General features: G+C 35.0%; 1 protein-coding gene across 1 annotated transcript in view; it reads left to right on the top strand.

The window, feature by feature from the left end:
* Positions 1 to 17,300, top strand: part of LOC122790603 — a 225,588-nt gene that overhangs the window by 195,194 nt on the left and 13,094 nt on the right. Inside the window, exon 6 of the mRNA XM_044058130.1 lies at positions 14,783 to 15,284. Coding sequence (XP_043914065.1) covers positions 14,783 to 15,284 — 502 coding nt within the window. The remainder of the gene's footprint in view (positions 1 to 14,782; positions 15,285 to 17,300) is intronic.

Raw genomic sequence — 17,300 nt, forward strand, 5'->3', positions numbered from 1 at the left:
TGTACCACCTAATCTAGAACTCAAAATTTAAATGTGTGTTCAGGATTCGTAAAGATATGCTTTGCCATGGCATTTTCCATTTTTTTGTGTACTGATATTATACACATGTTCGTAGACTCTATCCCGGAGTCTTCTTTGTGTTTTTCCTATGTAGAATGATTCACATAACTGACACTTGGCTAAATAAACCACCATCTTAGAGTTACAGTATGTTTCATTCTACAGGTTCTTATTATTGTTCACTATTGTTGCGAGGCCCACATCAATGTACCTACAGTAATGGCAATCCCCGCATTGCTTCATTCCTGCATGAATTGAATTGAGTTTAGTGTTTCATTCAAGCAGATTTTTAAAATTGGTAGCCCTTCTCAAAATAAATTTAGGTGAAAGTCCCAGTTTCACTAATAATTCTTAGTCTTCTGTGAGAATGTTCCAGGTTTTGCAAGCTATATCTCTAATGTAGCTGAAGTCCAAGTTAAATAAGATGACAAAACCTCAACTAAAGTTACATTCTGAAGCAAGAGTTGTTGTTACTACATGCATTGGGTCCTCTGACTGTATAGTATCTGGAGGAGAAGTGTTTACAGTCTGAACTATATTTAAAATTTGTCTATAAAAACTGTTATGCCTTTTGGACCTGACCATCTATTAAGTCATCCAACACTGAAGTTGGGTAGGCTCTTCTCAAACATTTGTTTAAAAATTCACATTTGTTTTGGAAATCCATTTCAGGAGTCATCATTCTAGTGGCACACACAAGTTGCCCTTTAACCACTGATCTTTTTTGGTGGTGTGGATGGGCACTTGTGTAGTGCAGGAATGTATTTGCATAAGTTGGTTTCCTGTAAATTCTAGCTTTATACTTCCCCTCCTCATTGTTTTTACTTAAGTGTACATCTAGAAAGGAAAGTTCACGTTCATGAAAGTTGTGGGTGAATTCTAAAAATTGGGTGGTATTGCTTGAAATAATTCATAAGTTTTTCAGCTACCCATTCATTAGCTTTTATTAAAAAAAAAAGTAATTGAGGTAACGTGTAAAATATACTATTTGACTGGTAATTTCCTGGATGTTAAAAATGTAAGTGTATTCCCAATAAGCCATTACTAGGTTGGAAAAGCTGAAGCCGCAAGGTGACTCCATAGCTACTCCCCTGGTTTGTAGATAGAAATCCTTTTTAAAGTGAATGAAATTGTTAGGTAGCATAATGCCTAACAATTCTACCAAGGAAATATCTGTGCTTGTGGCACCTTTGCTCCTTAAAATATTTCCCACCCACTCAATACCCAGGTCATGTGGTATAGATGTATAAAGTTCTGTTACATCCAGTGTAAGAAAATTGTGTTGAGTGTAGTAGTCAAGTTCATTAATTTTTTTCAAGAAATGTCCAGAAATCCCTGCAAATTTGTGCCTCAGTTTGTACATATATTTCCAGCACTGAATCCACCACTTTTGCACATGCATATGTAGCTAAATTTCTACCATCTACAATGGGCCTTGGTAGTGGATTTTGAAGGTCCTTGTGAATTTTATGGACAGCAAATATGACAGGTGCCATAGGTGTCAGTATCCGTATGTAGTTGTATTAATTTATGTCTATTTTGCCTTCAATGTATAAATCATTAATATAAATTTGTATGCGTTGATTAGCTGTGTTGTATTCATTTAACGAAACTTGTTGGCAAGACATAGCATTCAAAATAGATTCAATCTTGTCATAATCAGAGTTCATAAATACCAGCCCCCCACCCTTATCTGGTTTCATGACTCTGACATTAGTTGACCTTAGCACATTAACCAGACTTGCTCATCCTTACTCAAGTTATAATTACTTGCAGACATTTTATTGGTAGACTGTAACATCCTAAAATCGAGTTCACAAACTCATTCAAAAGTATGTAAAAGGTTGTGCAGTGGTGGATTAAACAAGCTGGCTACCCTAAATTGTTGGTCCTCTAAACTAGCATTACCCAGAAGAGCTTTTAAATTTAGCTTTCTTCCACTGTGGTGCAGCAGTAGCATTGTTGCCTCACAGCAAGAGGTTTTCCCGTTCGATTCTCCACTGAAGTGCAGGGAGTGCCTTCTGTGTAGAGTCTGCATGTCCTCCCAGCATTGGGTGGGCATTCGAAAGACATGTGTAAATGGGCATGCCTTCATTGAAGGTTGAACGTCAAGCTGGCACTTCGGTGTTCGTGAAAATCTACTGCCAATCATTAGCAGACCGGAGTTCCGCTGTGGCAACCCCTAACTGGGAAAAGCCGAAAGACAACAGATAACAACAACAAAAAGTTTCAGGTCTAAAATACATTTTTGGCAATGCCCATTCTCCTTGAGGGAATGAAGGTCAGCCCCTTAGCCAAAATGTTAGCAAGTTCAACAGTCACATCAAATGTGGAATAGTTGTAAATACTTTCATAAGTAATGTTATTAGTCTCTGCTGAGCTGTTTACCTCCATTTGTTGTGCTTCTTCCACTGGTTCCATTTGTGCTGGTATTTCCCTCTGGTAAAACCCTGGTTAGAGGTGTTTTGAGAAGGCTGGTTATTGCTGTTGTGCTAGTTATCATTAAAACTGGAGTGTGTTTGCTGGTTTTGTAATTGCACTCCTCACAGTTTCACTTTGTTCTGGACTTTCATATTCATAGTTAGAAGCCTGCTCACAGTCAATGTGTGTAGACAGTTTGTTCCCTTTTCCCTTCATTACTAGCATGATTACCACTAAGCCCATAGTTGGCACCACCTCCTCTGATATTCCATGCTTGTGATGTAGAGGGGCGTGGATAGGCAGTTCATTTAGGTATTGAGCAGAATCCCTTTCTAATTTCTTGACTTTAGTCTGCTTAATTTTGTTAATATGTTGGTATATACCCTGAAAGATACGTGCATAATTGTATCTATAATGGTCAAAGTCCAAGTGAGTTTTAATTTGAACATCCAGTACGGAAATTGTATCTATTTCTTCTGCAAGCAAGTTGAAGTGTTTGCACATTAAATATAACAAGTCCAGCCCTGTTGATTAAATAACTTAATTAGGTCCAAGTGAAACTATGAATCTGGGACCAAATCTGTAGGATACTGACGATTCTTAACCCTTTAGGTACTATTTCAAGTTTTATACATTCCAGAAAGTATTCAATTTCTAGGCGCAATTTTTTATATTTAAACAAATAGGGATAGAGTCTATGAACATGCATATAATATCAGTAGACAAAAAATGGAAAATGCCTTGGCAAAGCACATCTTTACGAATGCTGAACACACATTCAAATTTTGAGTTATAGATCAGGTGGCACAGAATCCTAGGGGAGGCCCATCCAGTTATAACTTGAAACACTAGAACTCATTTGGCAAATTCGATTAAATGTCTACAACTACCCAGGGCTCAATGATATGTGTTCCCTAATGTGCATTTTGAAATTGAAAAAATAATGAGATAGCACTGGGGACATTTCTGCTGTTAAAGGGATAATTAGCAGGGCATATAAAATATTGCGTGATAAGTATAAGAATCAGAGGAGGTTGGGAAGTACTGGGAATAGAGACTGGATAAGCAATTCACAAAGATATTAAGGGAGGATATATGTATGGCTCCTAAATACGCAAAGTCCAGAAGATTTTAAATTTTTGCTTGAAAATGTTTGCATAGATATTTTTTTTTACCCCAAGCAGACTCCAAAGAATTTTTCCTTGGGTAGACTGTAAATCTTAGAAGTATAATAGGGAAGAAAGAGGAAATTGGGAAAATGTTTTTGAGTGTAATGAGTTGTCAGACTTTAAAAATTCCCTACAGACTACGCTGTCAGAAATACTGGATGAGGAAATGTGTGCAACTACGGAAATATTTTTTTGAGCTGATACAGTTTAGTGTACAATTCCATATATGCAGCAGTGTTTTCTAGGTTGGTTGGGTTTGAAGTTTGGTAGTGGATCACTTAGGAGTAGATAGTTAAAATTAGAGAAGTTTCTGAATTTAAGTGTGGGTGGAAGGGGCTTCTGGTTTTAATTACATTTTGATGGAAATGGCTTTATATTTAGATTCAGCAAGGGACAATGATACACAAGGGGTGATGTAAAGTGGCTCCATGTTAGTTGGAACAAGTTCTAAGATGTACTCTGATTAACGGTTTCAGGCCATTTGTATTAAAGTCCAGGAATCACCATGGGTGTGCATTTGTGGTGGTGTAAGTTTCCCAGTCTATGGTCACATAGTTAAAATTACCTAGGAAAATGGCAATGGGTTTAATACTGAGTCTCCAGTTATTGTAGGTAGGCATTATGTATTCATTGGGTCACAGAGGGAGTCCTAGAACTACTTAACTTACAGTAAGGGATATTTCTGATGGTGATTTAGATGTGAAGCTCCAGTACATCATGCTGCCTTGCCAGCCTTGGTATGAGTTTTTCTAGATTGAAATGAGACCCCCCCCCCCCGAACAGTGGATGATCTGAAAGTGTGGAAGGCATTATAGTACTGCACAGCTGCATTACTTCACCATTTTAAACCATGTCTCATATGCTATACAGATGTCTACATCCTTTAAGGCGAGGAAGGCTTGTAGAAAGTAGATTTTCTTGTTTGGGCTGTTAGCACTGATTAGTAATACCTTCATATTTTCCGTTGCTTGTTTTATGTTGATAGGTTTTTCTGCTTGGCTTTGCTTAGAAGGTACTATAGCAGTGGAGAATGTCTTTGGCAATATTCAAAAACCTAGATGGAAAAGGTGCAGACTATCTTTGGAAAAACAGCATGGTCTGTTGATCATATCCTCCCAGGCTGACAGATACTTGACCCCCATCTCCCTTAGAATGACATCACAAATTAAGCCAATTAATAATGTTGATGGTTTTTTGCACATATTCTGGCATCATTCTTACAGAAATCCACCAATAAACGTCACCAACTATGAACAAAAACCACCTGGCTCCGTGGTAGGATGAAACAGTCTTTATTAGTTATAATAAAGTTAGTTTGCTCAAGGTAACCCAAAAGATTTTAAGTCACAGTAAGCCACCTTAAAAACTTGGTACTTCCTTATTGTACTGGTAGTACAGGTGAACCAATACCAAATGTTTAAAGTGTGTTTTCAAAAAGCTTATATAAAACTATCTGGTGTGTTTACACACTGTGTATAAATCCATCAAGTCAAAGCACACTTGGCCACGAAAAAAACTTTTCTTAAAAACAGCTGTACAAATGTAAAAGCCAAACAATATAAAGAGCTGGTGTATTTAAATAGTTCAGTACCTTTTCCTTGAGTAGTGCCAAGTTGAAGCACAGTTCCAGGTGTAAACTGTCAGCACACTGCCATGAAAGTTTCAATGGAGTGACTGAAAAAGCATTCACATTGAGTCAAACAGTCAAAATAGCCACATGGTAGCAAATTCAAAAAGGCAAGTTGCTTTTAAGAAGTTAGTCCAGCAAAGGTGCTTCTTTAAGTTGTAGAACTTCTTTCACGTTGTAACAACCAACAGGTAGATGAAACCAAGCAGAAAAAAGTACTTGTACACTTGAAGCTCTTCCAGCAGGACGCTGGTGAAAAGAAAAGTCTATTTCTTACCCCAAATGTAAACTGTCAGCACACTGCCATGAAAGTTCCAATGGATTGACTGAAAAAGCATCCACATTGAGTCAAACAGTCAAACCAGCCACATGGTAACAAATTCAAAGAGGCAAGTTGCTTTTCAAAAGTTAATCCAGAAGAGGTGCTTCTTTAAATTGTGGAACTTCTTTCACATTGTAGAAACCAACAAGTAGATGAAACCAAACAGAAGAAAGTACTTGTAAAGCGCTTTTCGTTCACTTCAGTAACTGAACTTCCTCAGACAAGTTTTTAATGATTTGTCACAGTTTAAAAAGAGCTCCTTTTGGTTAATTAACCTATCAGAGCTGGCAATTATTTAATGCACTCAGTAAATTTTAAAGTTATAGTACATAAAATTCACAACAGTATCTCAAATATTAAAGGCTGTATCCTTAGGTTGTACTAGACCATATTAATGTGAATCAGAAGTTAGTATACAAAGTTGTATTCCCACCAATAGTACCCAACATTTGTTCTCTATCTTTATTTAGTGGTACCTGTAAGACAAAGTTCAGGTTACAAAACCTATTATAGTATGAAGTGCAAAATCCCAAAGTTGTGTAAAAAGTCCACTGTAAAAAACAGTCTTATTGGAATCTGCAAAACTAAACACAAGTAGAATAGTTTAACTTGTGTATACATATATACACTCAACTTTATTTACTAATATGAATGGGAAAACTGTATTCTCAGTATTCAGTCCCTTTGTTGTCACATAGTGAGTAGTTAATGGAAGCTCCAAAAGTAAACATGTATATAAATGTGCCCCATTATCTATATAAACTTTTAATTTTTAGTATACAAGCTATACTGCAACTGTCATTTAAGCCAGGTTCCTGGTGCGCATTCAACCTAAGTTGCCAGTTTAATTCACTTTTTTCTAACAAAAGTTTGATTAAGCATACATCAGTTCCATTTTTGTTCCCTATAGTACTTGCAACTTGTGAAATAATTCTGAATTTAAAGAAGTGGCCTGCACTTCGTTCACAATGTTGTGCTAGTGCATTATTAATGTTCTTTTTACTAATGGCGTATATGTGTTCATATATCCGGTCCTGCAACCTACGGTCGGTTTTGCCCACATAGAATGCTTGACAACATTGGCATTCTGCAAGGTAGACCATGCTTTTAGTGTTACAGTTGTGTGTACCCCTAGTGAAAAATGTCTCACTCCTGATTTTAAAGTAGTTCCCAGTAACTATGTACTTGCATTGGTTACAGCTACCACACCTAGGTCATTTAATATTTTAACCTCAGCATATGAAGAATTATGTGTATTGTTGGCCATAGTGACATGTTTTGTGTGGTGTACTGCTGGTAACACTAAAATCTAAATTATTGGTGCATGAGCTTTTTGTTGACAATGACATGTGTGCTTCTCTCACACACTGCTTACTGGTAGGTGATAGGCAATTAGTATGAGACAATTTCTACTTTGTCTCAAGGGCCCATCTCAATCAGCATGGTTACAGATGTTGTAGGAAAATATTGGTCCATGTTTTTTTACAGGAATAACTAAGGGCTGAGATGACTATAACACCTTGGAGTTGGACTTTAAAATGCAGGTTACTATAGGTAAACTACTACTAAGGAGTAAGAGGGTGTTGAGTTACTTAGCTGGGGGGTGCAGCACTAGATATGTTTACTTGCACCCAGCATGGGTTAGTGAAGCCTCCCACCTAGGTTACTAAATTATGAAGTGTTAACAGGTTTTTTTATAGAGAAAAAAGATCTTGCACTGACAACCCACTATATAGAAAGTGGGTCAAAAAGCAGCTGTGCACTAAGCAGAACTCAGCACAGCATTCGTCTTCCCATTTTGATGAAACACTGTCTGGAATGCTTGGAGGATACAAAGATTAGCTAATTTCCTTTAGTTCAGGGCTTTACACATTTCTCAGAGTCTTGAATAAAACAAGATCCAGGGTAAGTGCAAGATCTGTTGAAGTAGTTTGTAATTAGGTATATAGATTATTATATTTATTGTTTCTTCTTCTGTATTTATAATTATATCTATAGAATCCTGGGTTCAAAACTTAATCCAAAGAATTTAGTGTTAGAATTATGTGCCAAGAACCAAATCCCACAGAACTGTCTGCACAATTTTTATTTTAGGTTCAACCTGTAGAAATGTATTTTTTAATTTTTCTGAGGAATTCCATGCTTATTCAGAATTCCTTCATCTATCTGAATTCTGTGTTTAGACCTCTACTGGTAGGATTCTATCTTTAGAATCTGTTGCTTACATTTCTATACACAGAATTCCATTTCAAGAAGTTTTTCAGTCAGCAGTATTTTAATTTTAGAATTCATAGAATATACAACTATAAGCAACATTTCTCTGAGAATTATATCTGTAGACTTTTGCTAGCTGAATGATTCTATGTATAATTAGATATGTTCAATCACATGTTTAGAGTTTCCTGTGTAGAATTTTAACATTAGCATTTTGTGCTTAGAATTGTGCCAAGAATTCTGTCCATGGACTTCTGTTTATGGATTTCTAATCAGTAAAATTCTGCATTGTGAATTCTGTGATTAGAATTCTATTTGCAAAATTATATTTGTGGAATTCTGTATTTAGAATTAAATCTGATGAATTGTGCTTAGACTTCTACCTGATGAATTGTCAAGAATTCTACATAAAAATCTGTTTAAAATTATTTTCTGTAGAACTTTGTCTTTAGACCTGTATTTGTAGAACTCGGTTTAGAATTTTGTTGAATTCTATTTGCAAAACGTTTTGCTTATATTATAGATAGAGTTATTTGTTCAAAAAATTAAGAATTGTAGAATTCCCAAAGTACAGTTGGCTGAAGTTTTGGCCAGATACAAGAGATGTATTAGCACATCAAAATGAACTATAAACTTTTTTTAAGTGGAGAAGCCCCTATATACTCTTCCAAGTGGAGTGCTTCACCCCTACAGCCTTTTAATTAACTATATTTAAATCCATGGTCATACAACAGACAATTATGAAAACACAGCATACCTCAAATCACTGCAGTGTATAAATGAAGTTGCAGCAGTAGTGACTTTCTATGAGAAAGACTAATCATGAACTTAAATATCAATGAATTAAAATGAATAAGTTGAAATGTCCTCTAGTAAAGCCTCACCACTAGTAAGGGAACAGCTTTGAATTGTGTTTACATTCTTCATGAAGAATACTACCAATCCAATTATGCATTTAGAATACAGTTGGCAAAAGTCTACATTTACTAGTGTTCTATGCTCACATTTGTAAAGATCTAATGTGTAGAACTTTACTGTATAATTTAGTTTTCAGAATTCTGAATTCTCTCTACAGAATTTTGTGCCTAGATCTGTATGCATATTGTTGTGTTTAGAAGTTTAACTTTATAATTCTACATATACAATTCTGTGACTACAGTACACTATTATAGAGTTTTGTGTTTAGAATTCTACCCAAAGAACTGGCTTCCCTACACATGGTCCAGGTGAAGTTACTCAAGTGTCAGTAACCCAGGGTGGAAAAAAAAAGATGGCTGGCATAACATGATCTCTCTTTCTCCATAGGAAATCACTGCCAATGAGATTTCTAATTGTGCACCAGCAGTGATTTGCTTCTTAGGGAGGTTTTCCTCCTTGAAGTTGGTACAGCCATGGAGTTGCAACTCCAAGCTGGTATATATAGGTTCGAGTTCTCGCTGCCCATATCAGGGCACCCCTGAAAGAAAAAGTTTTTCACCTTTTTAAATTTTTTGATTTCTGGCATTTTTTTTCTTGCTTTGAAAAGCTGTTTTCAGAAAGTCGATGTTTCATAGTAGGAGCTATAGAATTTCATGAATTACATTTTGCCTACAATTCTGTTTAGAGCTCTGTGATTATAGTTCTACTGTGGGTTTGCTTGTTTAGAACTGTAGCAGTCTGTGCAATTCCATGTTTACAACTTTTGTTTCTAGTCTAGCTGTAGAACTCTTGTGTCTAGTATTTTGTTTTTGAATTCTTTGTTTAGAGATAATGTGTTTAAGGTTAGAATTTTAGGTTTAAAAAATCCCATGTTTCAAAATGTTCAGTTCTGCTGTGAAAAGCTGATTTCCACAATCCTGAAGATCAGAAAAAAGTGAAAATACCCACATCCCCAAACTTATTTTATTTCTAAACTAAACTCTAAAGTTTGAGTTCAATCAGTAGTATATTAATGTTAGAATCCATAGAATATACAATTACAAGTATAAGCAATGAATTCTCAGATAGAATTATGTATGTAGAATTTTCATTTAGAATATCTGTAAAATGCTAGCTGAATGATTCTATGTATAATTAAATTATATTTGTGGAACTCTACGTTTACAATTAAATCTCATGAATTATATTTAGACTTCTACCTGAACAATTAAGACTTTAACCTGAAAATCTCCCAAAAGAAGTGAATCATTGCTGGTACACACTTAGAAATTGCACCAGCAATGATTTCCTATGGAAAACAAAGACCAATATTATGTACCTTGACATTTTTCTCTTTAGGCTACTGACTCTCATGGAATTTTACAATTATCTATAGATGAGCCAATATTTTTTCTCGACTTATTTATAGAACTTTATTTAGTCTGATAGATACAAAATTGTAATCAGTAGAATACTGTGTTTAGATTTCTGTCTGTAAAATTGTGTGAACTATTTGTAGAATTCTGTTAATTTTAGTTGTAGAATTACATGCTTAGACTTATGTAATTCCACAGTATCTGTAGCATTATACTTATAGACTTTTATGTGCCACCTTTAATTAATAGAGCTTAGTCTTTAGAATATTGTTTTGAATTTTAACTGTTTTTAAAATTTCATCTGCAGAAATACATCTCTGAAAATTCTTTCTTTTAAACTGAATCTGTAGACTTCTGTATGTATAATCATAATTGCAGAATGGGTCCCCATTCAGTGTTCAGTTAATGTGTTATCACCTTACATAAGAGATCACACATAAGCAGAGCTTCCCACATGTAAACATTCAGGATTAAAGCGAAAAAAAAAAAATGAGGAAAAATATTTTTACAAGGGACAAACTCTCTTGCAACCCTGTTACAGAGAAAGGGTGAATCTCCAGTAATTGGGACTTTATTTCCCATGGAAAAGCTGAACAGTTACAGACTAATTAAATTCTTCATTCAGAAATATCTGAAAGAATTATATGGACAATTGCAAAACAAATAATTCATCAGTACAATTCTGCCTTTAAAATTTTATATCTAGAATGCTGTGTTTTTTTATTTAGAGTTGTATGGTTTTACAGTTTTGTGTTTAGAACTCCTATATCTGTATGAACAGAATTGTTTAGAATGTTAGTTGTCCAACAATGTAACAAGCAGTTGCTACAGGTAGACCATAGAAGCAGCACTTGCAACACTCAGATTTGAACACAAATGCAATACCAGTTTTTAGAAGCCAATATTACAGCAATATCCATCAGGATGATGGATGGCTAAGTGGATCACACCCTATAACACTTTGTGCCTAGGACAGTTGCCCCTTGCTATTCTACTGGTTGAAAGGTCACACAGGCAAACTATTCTGTAAGAACAGAATCCAAGAAACACCCAGCTAAGCTACTGTTTTTACTGTGTAATACCTTAACCCCCCTGTAGTGGAAACCCATGGGGTATATGCAAATCACTCCTGAAAGACATACCAGGGTTTCAGCTACATGGTGTCTGAATGCACATGACTTTTCACTCTAAGTCAGTACTGGTTCAATCATATCAAGAAAGCCAAAGCCAACCCCAAAAGCTGTAGTTTTCCCTTTTCTTCACACTTCTATAACCATACAGTTACAACCATGCAGTTGCTTATATGTATATATGTGTGTGTCTATAGTTACATATATTGCTATCAATACACCCCCCCCCCCCAACTTTATGGTTGCACAAACAGAGAAAAGTATAAAGGTCACAAATCACCTTACTGCTGTCGCACACAATCACTGATTTTTCTCTGGGCAGCAGGAATCATAGAGTTTAAATTGATAAGTCTAAATTGATGAGTTGAACCCCATCTATTATAAATCTATTGACTATTAGGTTCACCATTTAGAATTTAAAATTATATCTCAAGACTTGTGTGTTATCTATACTTTAGTATATAGAATTCTACAAATACAATTCTAAACAGAATTCTGTGTTAGGAGATTTATCTGTAGAATAAGTAAGTATAATGTTATCTATAGAATTTTGTGTTTGAATTTTGTGTTTACAACTCTGTGTATAATTTTAGGATTATTTGCATTGAATTCTATGATTTAGAACTGTGGCAAGAATATTATATGTAGAATTTTATGTCCAGAATTATATAATTGTGTGTTTAAAATTCTCTAGAGTTTTATCTGTAGTGCATTTATAATTCTGTCTGTATAATTTTGTCTGCAGAATTCCAAGTTTGGAATTATTTCTGAAGAATTATTTCTATAAAATTATTTATTTAGAATTCTGTATGTTTATTTTTAATGGTAAAATTCTACCTTCAGAATTCTCTCTCTGTAATGTGGGTGTTGCCTGGTATTACACCATGTACACTTTAACATACACTTCTGGAAGTTGCTGTATAGTTCCAAAAATCCATGCTTCACCTAAATTTATATTAGCAGGGGGTGTCTAAACCAACCCTTGTGAGATTTTATTTTCATTTCCAGTCTTCATTACAAGCCATTGTGACTTGGTCCTCCTCATTTAGTCTTTTGTATTTTTGTTTTGATCCTGTCTAAAATACAGAAGGATTTCACCATCAGAATTATTTCCCTGAGCATGCTTCAGTTTGTTTAGCCAGGTTACAGTTACATCATAGTCATAGTTTTATCTGTGGTATTTACAAACAAAGATGACATCTAGTAAAAATGTGTTTGTCAATGGCTCAGTAGCATCTCAGTAAAACAGCATGATTTATGTTCCTTTTAAGAGACTTGCACATGCATATATTTTACTCTTGGTATCCATCTGTATTAAAATTCCTGTTTTTTTTTTTTCTTAAAAAACATAACTTGCCAGTTAAAGAACAGTGAAATGCATTCTGTTTTCTCATATTAAAAAAAAATATACAGGATCATAAAAGGCTGACATACAGAGAGTTTGAATCCCACTAATGCCAAGCAATGTGGTAAGGTCCTGAGTCACATTACTGGTGCAAAACATATAAAAATAAATAAAATACAAAATATGAATCAATAAAAAAATGCAGAAAGGGCTAAAAATTGCAAAAAAATACAAGTCTCCCAAAAGCATGTGGGAAAATGTATTATGGTCTGATGAGACCAAGGTTGAACCTTTTGGCCACAATTCCAAAAAGTACATTTGGCACAAAAATAACACTTCGTATCACCAAAAGAGCACCGTCCTCCTGGTGAAGCATGGTGGTGGGAGTATCATGCATTGGGGTTGCTTTTCTTCAGCTGGAACTGGGGCTTTAGTGGAGGTGGAGAGAATTATGAATAGTTCCAAATACCAGTCACTTTTAACCCAAAACCTTCAGGCGTCTGTTAGAAAGTTGAAGATGAAGAGGAATTTCACCTATCAGCATGACAATGACCCCAAGCATACATCCACATCAACAAAAGAATGGCTTCACCAGAAGAAAATTAAAGTTTTGGAATGGCCCAGCCAGAGCCCAGATCTAAATCCAATAGAAAATCTGTGGGGTGACCTGAAGAGGGCTAAGCACAAGAGATGCAATCACAATCTGGCAGATTTGGAGTGATTTTACAGGGAAGAGTGGGCAAATATTGTCAAGCAAAGATATGCCATGCTGATAGACTCCTACCCAAGAAGACTGAATGTTGTAATTAAATCAAAAGGTGCTTCAACACAGTATTAGTTTAAGAGTGTGCACACGTATGCCGCCAACTTGTACGTTTTTTATTTTTTATATTTTTTCCCCTAACAAATTTGTTTGTTTTTTTCCAATTGAATTGTACAGGTTATAGGTCACATTACAGGTGGGAAAAGTTTTGAAATGATTTATTGTGGTCTCATTTTTTTATATCACAAAAACCTGGCATTTTAACAGAGGTATTTAAACTTTCTGTATCCACTGTATGTACCTGGGGAAGTGACATGGGAAAGTTAAGGAAATGTGAAGAAATTTATTTAAAAACTTAGCTGTGTATCTTCATACGATGGGAGAAACCAAGTTGAAAAGGGTAGCAGTAACTAAATTGATTTACTGGCTCTACTGAAAGAAAAATGTACTGGAGCATATTTCCATTATTTTGGCATTCATAATACTTGGAAAAAGACAGCCAGTATCATAAAAGGTTCATTATTTTGTTCCAGTTATGCTGCACAAAGCAGATTCATTGTATGCAAATACCTCATACCATTATTGATAACAGTGGAAATCAAAATCTTTTATGAGGCTTGAGAAAGGCTTGTTGTGATAGAGGCAGACAATTAATAGTCTGGATAGTGACTGAGGCTTGTTATATTTAGATCTGCATAAGAGTTAAACAACAAATACAAATGAATAACCTTATGCCTGGGGGCCTACTGCTGTATATAATAAAACTTTGATGAGGCAGTTCAAGTTCCTGTTGTATTTCTCTGCTTAAATTTTTTTTTTTGAGCTTAAAGAAGAATGGAATAGAATTCCAGGATTGCAGAACCATCCTCTCCAACTGTAACAGAACAAATGATATAACAGCGGAAACTCGAGCAAACAGGTAATATATATGGTAGTCAAGTCATGGTACATAGATCCTTGGAAGCTGTAATTGGATCTACTTGCTAGATTTGAGTCATAGTGACGTGTATAACAGTAGACCCAAAACTGGCTGTAAAGGTTTGCTTTATTATCTGATTCTGTGCAAATTAACGCAAAATGAACATTGCATAAAATTAACCAGATAATTCTGGATTTCTGTTATGTCTCCCATTTGCTGAATCACAGCCACTTTTTTATTAGCACTTCATTATAATTGCGGTAATTGATGTTATAAAGCATTTTACATAGCAATAACCATCTTTCACTAGGAATTACACAAACCTACTTCCTAGGATATTTTGAGGGATAATGTTCACTAGCATTCATTAAATTGCAGTCTTACTCATGAAGCCTGCCAAGACAATTGTCAAAATGTACTTTTCTATATAGCTGAGAACAATGAATGCTATAATGCCACTGTAGTAAGTAGAAGCATGCATTCTGCCATACAAGACTGTTTTGCTTTGCAAGCTTTTTTAATTTTACTTTACATTCAAGTTGCAGGATATAGACATGCCTTTGCATCACAGAAGCAAAGAACATGGGAATGGTAATTTCAGAGATTCCGTAGAACAGATGGTATTTGAACCAGTGATCAAAGAAAGTGGTAAGCAAAAGCCAGATATTACAGAAAATGCTAATAAAACCAATCAGACCAAATCTGCAGAAGAGCAGAGCTGCACAACAATCAACTTACAGGAAGTTGAAGGAACTCTGACTAACATGCCAGCAAATGAAGAGAATGCAAGTAGTACCCACTTTACAGGGATACCTGCTCCTTTGGTGTTATCACAGTGCATAACCCTTAATGACAGAAATAGCACAGGCATAACAACTGTGTCTGTGGATATTCATTTATATCCCGCTGTTCCAGATCCAACGTTTATTCCAGGTTCCAGCACCTCAGCTACACCAGTTCCATTTGTTCCTGCCAGACAGATATCATTACCTGAGTGTGATCAAAGGACTACCTGTGCACAGACTGACATCTCTTCAACAGGTAAAGTACATGTATACTTAACCAATATATGCAAATATCCTCAAGAATGAAGGCATGCTTGTTTGAAGAAAAGTAATTACTCTCAGTGGGCTATCATTGTGCAACTGTGACAGCAGTGTGCATAAGACATGCTTGACATTTAGAACCCTTTTTCCAACACTTTTTTTAAAACCTTACCATTGGTCATTGCATTTACTTCATCCCCACCTGTGTTGGCTTAGATTTTCACAAAATCAGGACTAATTAGCATTCTTATGATGCAGTGCTTACATCTAAATTAGGAACACAGCAGTCATTTAGAAATGTAAGAGCATGAAATCATCACTTCTCCATTTAAAATAAACAGTTGCATTCCAATAAAACAGGACATAAAGAACAAGATGCATCACTGACATGACTTTTAGTAGTAATGTACACATGAATAAATACATTTGTTAATTCATATCCACTTTAGAATAGTCAGTGTTGTGGTGAAGACAAAGTATGCTAGCAAGCGTAAAGTAGATAATCCTTCTTGAAGGGGATATTGTTTCATAGTATGCGTATTATATATATAATCCCAAACCACTCATCTCTTTGGGCTATCTAGATGATTATCATTTCACTTACAAGTCTTTGGGACACTTTTTATATATTGCCTTTATAAACTTAAAAAGTCAATATACTAAAAGTTTTTGTATTACCATGTAATTTCTGAAGGATACGAGTCTGAAACTCAAATATCTGTTACTATTTAGTGACAGTAATGATTTGCTAGAAAACCACAAGTTTTTTGTGAGATAGACCAAAAATAAGAGGCACTAATCTGGCCAGCTGACAGGTATGTGATGTGGGAGGAAAGTGCAGCATCCAGCAGAAACCTACATGAATACAGGGAGGACATGCTGACTTTTTACAGCAGATACTGCAGCAGGGAAGCATACCGGAGAAACAGCAGCTGTGAAACAGAAATGCAATCTGTCACACTGTTGTGCAAACCATATATTTTTAAATTTCAGTAAGCAAAAAAAGCAAAGTAACCACCACAGCTGAATGATCCAGTGATCCAGTTCCATTAAAAGTTAAAAGTTGATTTGTTGAACAATAAATCCAGTAGCGCAATAACAAGTGCCGGACCACCGTTGAATTGAAATCCAAAACTTTTATTGTAAATTGGTAAGCGCTTTTCTTTGTATAATACTAGCCTTCATCAGACAATTTTAAAAGCCCCATTGCATCACTTTATAAACCTTATAGGCATGTTAGCAATTATTTAATTAGCCAATGATGAAATAGCTCATTAAAATTCAGCATTGATATACACCTTTTCAGCATAAGGTGTCCTTCTATGTGATGCATTTCAACCATTAAAAAATAAACTTAAACATAAACTCAATCTTTCGTGTTATGTATAATTACATTATGTTTTAAAACATACCAAAAAATTAAATACAAATGAAATTTACTACTAAAAAATATATATTCCACTTAATTTTATGATATATACATATATTCTTAGAAAATAACTTATGCATTAATTTATGTATATAAAATGATGAATTGATAAAATATGTGAAATATATAAAAAATACAGATGACATCATCTATTGAAAGCTTTAAGTTTTAATATACTAGTGATGGAGATAGAATCATTCAGTCCTGGAAGTTGTGTGGCATTTAAATAGACCTGCCACCAATATTCTTTTGACTCTAATATTAATTTCCATGGGCCTCTTCTAGGAGATGGCCGTACTTGTTCCAGTACTGTGAAACCAAATTTGTGCGTATCACTGTGCAATATATGCCTAAATAAAGCATTATTAGTTGACTTCCTACCAATATCATAAACATGCTCGTGTGTGCGTTGTTTTAATTTACGCTCAGTTTATATAGTTTACTCAGTAATAATAGTAATTTTGGTACCACCAACAATGATAGACATATAACAAAAGGTAATTTGGCATTCATAACCACTTACACACAAGATTCTGAATATATAAAAGGTTTAGTTATGAAAAATTGGACATTATTCAGGGG

This window comes from Protopterus annectens, chromosome 16.part0 (assembly GCF_019279795.1).
Source record: "Protopterus annectens isolate FY-2018-M chromosome 16.part0, PAN1.0, whole genome shotgun sequence".
In the NCBI taxonomy this organism is placed as follows: Eukaryota; Metazoa; Chordata; order Ceratodontiformes; family Protopteridae; genus Protopterus; species Protopterus annectens.